Source organism: Phoenix dactylifera, chromosome 6, assembly GCF_009389715.1.
Source record: "Phoenix dactylifera cultivar Barhee BC4 chromosome 6, palm_55x_up_171113_PBpolish2nd_filt_p, whole genome shotgun sequence".
NCBI classification, from domain to species: Eukaryota; Viridiplantae; Streptophyta; class Magnoliopsida; order Arecales; family Arecaceae; genus Phoenix; species Phoenix dactylifera.
The window spans coordinates 10,793,588-10,801,219 of NC_052397.1; the positions used below are offsets into that span (position 1 = coordinate 10,793,588).

General features: G+C 43.6%; 1 protein-coding gene across 1 annotated transcript; it reads left to right on the top strand.

Moving 5' to 3' along the window:
• Nucleotides 1–795: 795 nt before the first annotated feature.
• Nucleotides 796–2,972, top strand: LOC103713363 (sugar transport protein MST6-like). The gene is made up of 4 exons (XM_008800262.3): nucleotides 796–1,023; nucleotides 1,142–1,464; nucleotides 1,573–2,202; nucleotides 2,320–2,972. Exons 1-4 carry the CDS (start codon nucleotides 891–893, stop codon nucleotides 2,770–2,772), a joined length of 1,539 nt encoding a protein of 512 aa, XP_008798484.1. The 5' UTR covers nucleotides 796–890; the 3' UTR covers nucleotides 2,773–2,972.
• Nucleotides 2,973–7,632: the final 4,660 nt, after the last annotated feature.

Sequence of the window (7,632 nt, forward strand, 5' to 3'; positions counted from 1 at the left end):
ACAATCCAAAAAATCATGAAAAGTTTCTTGCTTGGATGGTCAGAACCAAATAGCAAAAATACATATCTTGGAAGCAATTTGTAACTCAATTTCTATACCATATTATAAATATCTTTCTAATCCAAAAGATCATGTTAATAATGGTACTTTAATTAGATATCCAAAATAGTATTTATGTTATATTATTTTATCTTTTTAGTTGCCAACTGTTTGAATTATTTCCTATTAAATCCACCGAATTCAAATTTAAATGATCTAGGAGTATTCTACCCTTAATCCACTAAAGCCCATGCCTCTCAATCATTTTTTATTTTATATATTAATTTTCTTGATGGCGCACCTCTTGTTCTTGGATTGCTGGTACTCAAATAAAATCAAAGATTCTTTCAGAATTACAAAATTTACACTTTTCAAAATGAGAATTCTGAACACAGAGAGCTAAAATGAGGAGATCTCTGAATACCGAGTCAAACGAGTTTAGATATAATAGCGGACCATTTTAAAAATAATGAAGGGCCGTTATGGAGATAAGGGGATAAAACTGAAGGGTTGTTGTAAACCGGAAAACACTATACTAATATTATAAGAATCCTTCTTAATAGGGAGGTAAACTCGGGCTTCGGTTGTTTAAATTAGAATATAGTAGTTCGACATGTTTGACGATATCTAATTTTGAGATTATGTGGATCATATTATCCCGGAAGCAATGGTTCTGCCGCCTAAACCGCTAACCATTTTCCACCTCAAACTGCACTATAAATACCTGAAGCTCCATTGATTTACTGCCAGCGGCCAAAAAATCTCCTCCTCCTCCTCCACCTCCTCCACCTCCATCTCCACCTCCGCCTCCGCGTCTCGCTGTATTAGAGAAGCTTTCAGTTTTAATAAAAATGGCGGGTGGTGCAATTGTGAATACAGGAGGAGGGAAGGAGTACCCTGGGAAGATGACACTCTTTGTCTTCCTTTCTTGCCTTGTAGCCTCTAGTGGTGGCCTCATCTTTGGCTACGATATTGGGATTTCCGGTAACATTCGACATCCAAAACTTCTTTGACTTTATCCAATTTATCCATTCGAAGCTAAACATTCTATTTATGGGATTTTGTAATAATTTTATCATTTTAACTTTGCATGGAAATAAAGGTGGAGTGACATCGATGGAACCATTCTTGGCGAAGTTCTTCCCCTCAGTACTCGAGAAGGAGAAGGAGGCAGTGAGCAACAACCAGTACTGCAAGTTTGATAGCCCGCTCCTGACAGCATTCACATCTTCCCTCTATCTGGCGGCTTTGGTTGCATCATTACTTGCATCTACAGTCACAAGGGTGTTTGGAAGGAAGTGGTCAATGTTTGGCGGTGGGATCACCTTCCTTGCAGGTTCTGCCATCAATGGTGCAGCTGAGAATGTCCTCATGCTCATCCTTGGTCGCATTTTACTTGGTATTGGAGTAGGATTTGCCAATCAGGTGAGAATGCAACACATAAAATTAATATTGTTGTCTTATCCTACATATTACAGCAATAAAGATATACTTATTTACTCTTGCCTCTCTTTTTTTTCTTCTTACTTTTAGTCGGTACCACTCTACCTCTCTGAAATGGCCCCAGCCAAGCTACGTGGGATGCTTAACATTGGCTTTCAGCTTATGATCACCATTGGCATCCTGGCTGCTAATTTCATTAATTATGGAACGAATCAAATCAGTGGAGGATGGGGGTGGCGGGTCAGCCTTGCCCTCGCAGCCGTCCCTGCTGCCATCATCACCTTCGGCTCACTGGTCCTTCCTGACACCCCCAACTCCCTTGTGGAGCGAGGGCACAGTGACCATGCAAAAGTCATGCTCAGAAGGATTCGTGGAACTGATGAGATCCAATGCGAGTATGAGGATATTGTGGCTGCCAGTGAAGAGGCCAAGGCCGTGCAGCACCCTTGGTCCAACATAATAAAGAGGAAGTACAGGCCTCAGCTCACCATGGCCATCTTGATCCCCTTCTTCCAGCAGTTGACCGGAATCAACGTTATCATGTTCTATGCCCCGGTGCTATTCAAAACAATTGGATTCGGCGACGATGCCTCCCTTATGTCCGCTGTGATCAGCGGTCTCGTTAATGTGGTTGCAACATTTGTCTCCATTGCAACTGTTGATAAGTTTGGTCGAAGGATACTCTTCCTGGAAGGCGGCACGCAAATGTTCATAAGCCAGGTACACATGCAATAGCTAGCTAAACAATATCATTACGGTAATGGACGATGTATAATTCTAGATTAATGTTCAAGTATTTCTAGATCGGATGATTTAACTATTCTTTTCGTGGCATAGATAATTGTGGGGACTTTGATTGGCATCAAGTTTGGGACCACTGGAGAAGCAACACTATCCAAAGAATATGCATTCTTTGTGGTGCTTTTTGTCTGCGTCTTCGTAGCTGCCTTTGCATGGTCATGGGGCCCAATGGGGTGGCTGGTTCCTAGTGAGATTTTCCCTCTGGAGATCCGTTCAGCAGGTCAAGCCATCAATGTTTCTGTCAACATGTTCTTTACCTTCGTCATTGGCCAATTCTTCCTCACGTTGCTTTGCCACATGAAATTTGGTCTCTTCTACTTCTTTGCTGGGTGGCAGCTGGTGATGACAATTTTCATTGCCCTATTTCTTCCTGAGACCAAGAATGTGCCCATTGAAGAGATGGTCCATGTCTGGAAGAAGCATTGGTTCTGGGGCAAGTTCATTGCTGAGGGGGACATTCATGGCGGAAAGGTGGACAATGGTGTGTGATGCATGCATGTGAGATGTGATAAATGTGAGAGTGATCAATTCAGAATGAGCTTTGAATATAATGATGAGATTTGATCACCAAGGCCCTTGTTTGTTCCCAAATAATGTACTTCAATACCAATTTCCGCAAGAAAATGGGCAAATCTCAATATCGCATTATATAAAATATATGTAATTCCTGGATAGGTCGCATACTTGCTCAATTCTTCTTCTTCTCCTCTCTTCTCTGTGCGTGTGTGAGTTAAGATCCATCAAACCCTATTGAGTATCTTCTTCTAAAGGCATTTAACTTTTGCAAGATCCATGGAAATGCCGTAGAACATCCAAGCACTAGTATGAAAATATGCTGAGAAAGACTTTCACATAGATATATATCCAGCAGCACCTTTCCCCTTCCTCCTCCGATTTTTTTTCATGCAGGAACTCCAGTTCTCTCCATTTTTAGGCCTACATGTCACCCATCTATCACCACCTTATCAGAAGAACCATTACCGGCAACGAATGCAGAAATTCTTTCTCGGATCGCCATATACTAAAATGGCAGTTTGATAAGAATTCAAAGCCAAATATGACCGTGGATCTGGTATCATACAATTTTGTGAGATTTGGAAGCAAGAAATGCCTCAACTACAGTAAACATGAATTGGCATAACAAGCAGCATTTAGAATATGCACCCCTTTTTTGTTTGGCAAATGTTTTCTGAATCTTGGTGCTGCTTCTCTGAGTGGGTAATTATGGCATCATTTCATTAAAATTAAGGATTGGGAACAACTCCATTGTTTTCCTAACAGGAGAAAGAATATATGCTAGATTAAGCAAAACTTTAATTAGAACGGTTATTTTTCTTTAATGATCATGAGCAGACAATTGCAAAGGCGCATGAGAGCTACGACTAGAGATCTTAGACCTGCATTGAGCAAGTTGCGGCTCATGTTTTCCTCCCGTACGTGTAGCTGTTGTGGCTTCAATCCATCAACCATTCTGTAGCCCTCTAAAAGTATATGGGTTGAACCATATGAATGTGTGACGTGCATGTACGCATGCACGTGCACGTGTGCCTGTGTGTGTGCGCTTACGCACACGTACACATGCAGGCATGTGCAATTACATTTCTGCAGTTTCTCAAGTCATGAGAGATCATGTCGAACAGAGTAACAAGATAGAAGAATTAAAGAGAAGGAAAAGCATCAAACAAAAACAAAGGGGATCAAAGATCAGGCGAAGATCGTATTTTGAGTTTGAACCCTCAAAATTAATTTAGAAGGTTTGGCACTTTGTTGGTTACATGGCGAATATCACTACAAAAAAAAGAAGCAAAGCCGACTCTTGAATGCCGACGCTAGGGAGATACGTCGGTAAATTTAGTTCCCGCGCCCAATTTTGCCGATGCTTCTCTTGAGCGTCGGCAACTTGAAAGAGCAGACGACGCTTAAAAGCATCGTTGCAGTCCTCAAACGAAGATGACGCTAGGAAGCGTGGGAAGTGGACCTACGACGATGCTTTTAAGCGTCTCCTATTAACTATTTGCTGGCGATACGGCTGGAGTTTTAAGAAAACCCAGTCACCCATTGAGAAGGAGCGTTCCGTGCGCTCTTGATCCGCCAAGATTTTCATGCGATCCTGGGCTTTAGTCAGGTTCTCTCTCAAGAGGCGTAATATAGTATCTCTATTCTTCAAGGTCTCCTCTACTGCTGGGACTCTTGTGTCGCCCTTGACATAGGATAGGAGACGAGGAGGGGGCACTCCGTAGACCACTTCATAAGGAGTTAAACCTGTAGAGGAGTGGGTATATGTATTATACCAAAACTCTGCTAAAGAAAGCCATTTATTCCACTCCTTGGGATTCAGTCCACAAAAGCAACGGAGATACTGCTCAAAGCACTTGTTCACAACCTCCGTTTGACCGTCCGACTGAGGATGATAGGCCGAGCTCATATTTAGAGTGGTACCTTGCAGGAAAAAGAACTCACGCCAGAAATTACTGATGAACACCCGATCGCGATCGCTAACAATGGATTGTGGCATCCCGTGCAACTTAAAGACATGGTCCACAAATAACTTGGCGACCATCGAAGCAGTGTAAGGATGTGCGAGAGAAATAAAATGGGCATATTTCGATAATCTATCAACCACCACATAGATAGTAGTCTTACCCTGGGATTTTGGCAAGCCTTCTATAAAGTCCATGGAAATAGAACTCCAGATCGTAGTGGGAATTTCCAAGGGTTGTAACAACCCGGCTGGATGAATATTTTCAATCTTGGTGCGTTGACAGGTATCACACTCCTTAATGAGCTGCCAAACCTCTGCTTTGAGTCGTGGCCAATAATAATCTCGTTTAACCCGATGATGTCTTAAGAAACCCAGAGTGTCCGCCAATAGGACTGCTATGCAAATATGAAAGGATTTTGTGGCAGAAGGGAGAATTGGAAGATAAGTAAAATCGCCCCTTGTAAAACAAGATGCCCTCCTGTATGATATATCGGGTGGGGTCCAACTACCCTTCCTCTAGTTGTAGGCGCAGATCTTGGATGTGGGGATCGGTTGCATGCTCCTTCTTAATCTCTTCCACCCAATTAGGAATAGGAGAAGAGATCGCATTCAAGGTACCTTCTTTCCTTCTTGATAAAGCATCTGCCACCACGTTAGATGCACCACTTCGATATTCAACCGAAAAATCAAAGCCAATCAACTTAGAAGCCCATTGTTGCTGCACAGGAGTGCTAATCTTTTGGTTGAGCAAAAATTTTAAGCTTTGTTGGTCGGTCTTGACAATGAACCGTCTGCCCAAAAGGTAAGTGCGCCACTTCCGAACCGCAAGGACTAAGGCGAGTAACTCCTTCTCATAGGCAAAATAAAAAAGAGATTTACCCTTCAGTGCCTTCCTAAAGTAGGATATGGGGCGTCTGTTTTGGGAGAGAACTGCGCCCATCCCAGATCCGGAGGCATCACACTCCACGTAGAATTCATGTTCAAAATCTGGTAAAGCTAATACTAGTGGTGTGGTCATTGCCTCTTTTAATCTTTCAAAGGCCAATAAGGACTCGTCAGTCCAAAAAAAAAGTTCTTCTTCAACATATCCGTGAGAGGCCTCGCGATCTTGCCATAGTCTTGGACGAAGCGGCGATAATAACCGGTAAGACCAAGAAACCCACGCAAGGACTTAATATTGTGGGGTTGTGGCCAACTGAGCATATATTTAATTTTCTCTGGATCAGCTGCAACACCCTCCCTTGAAACAATGTGGCCAATATATTCAATGGAAGAAGCCCCAAAAACACATTTACTAGCCTTGGCATACAATTTATGAGATTGCAGAAGCTTAAGAACAGCTCGGAGATGATGTAGATGATCCATCATGTTATGACTGTATACCAAAATATCATCAAAAAAACCAGCACGAACCTTCGAAGGTGTGGTCGAAAAATCTTATTTATGAGGCCTTGGAAGGTGGACGGGGCGTTAGTTAAGCCGAACGGCATAACTAAAAATTCATAATGCCCCTCATGAGTCCAAAAGGCTGTTTTGTGGACATCTTCGGACTTAACTCGGATCTGGTGGTAACCCGAGCGAAGATCCAACTTGGAGAAGATACAAGCTCCGTGAAGCTCATCCAGCCGTTCCTCGATCATTGAAATTGAAAATTTGTCCTTGATAGTGATATTGTTGAGGGCTCGGTAATCGACGCATAACCTCCATGACCCGTCTCCCTTCTTGACAAGGAGCACTGGTGAGGCGAAGGGGCTTTGGCTCACCCGCACTACCCCAGTGTCCAGAAGCTCGGTAACAATCTTCTCAATCTCAGCTTTCTGGTAGTGAGGATACCGGTAGGGACGAGAGTTGTAAGGCTTCATTCCCGATAACAAGGGAATCGCATGATCCCAGGAGCGAGTGGGAGGTAAGCCTCGCGGCTCCGAAAATACATCCGCAAACTCTTCCAATAAGGGCGACAATATAGCTGGAGTGCTTTCATCCTTCTTTTCACCTTGGATAGCATGGATATGCAGTAATAACATGCATTCAAAGAGGGCACGGTTTTACTAACCTTGCGTCCACACATAAATTCCATTTCTTGAGCACCAAGACCTTGTAGCCGGCAGAGTTGGTCTCCAATATGGAACTCCATCGAGAGGCAGGAGAAGTCCCAAGTGATCGCACCAAGGCTACGGAGCCATTGTGCACCCAGAACAGCTTCGCAACCTCCCAACTCCATCAAGTAGAAGTCAGTTCTCAGGGGGACTCCTTGGATGGTTATCTTGATGCCAGAGCACTTCCTTTTACAAGATATGCGGTCGCCATTGGCAACTGCCACCTCAAGGATGACCTCTTGGTTTATGTTGAGGCCTGTCTTCTTTGTAAGATAAGGGTTTAAGAAATTATGTGTGCTTTCCGAGTCAACGAGCACCATAACTGGTACCTATTGGATCCATCCTTTCACCCGCATCGTTTGAGGGGAGACGCTCTCGAAAATGGCGTTCAAGGATACCTCCACTGAATAATCGGCCTCAGGGTGCTCCTCACCATGTGCTTCTCCATCCTCTTCGCTCGCATTAGCCTCATCGTCGACAGATGGCTCTCCCCCTTCTATGGCATGGATAGCCTTGGTCATCTTGCATGGATGACCACGGTGGAACTTCTCCCCACATCTGAAGCACAAACCCTTACGCCGCCGTTCCTCCCTTTCTTTCTGAGATATAACCTTGTTATTTTGTAAGATGGGGTTAAAAGAATTAGTGCCCGACCTGGAGTGATCAAAGCGGTGTGGGTGCTTAATAGCGTTCATCTTCCGCTCCTGAAGTAATGCCAGGTGAATAGCATGTTGTAGGGTTGTCGGGTTGTGCATCAGTACATCATACCGA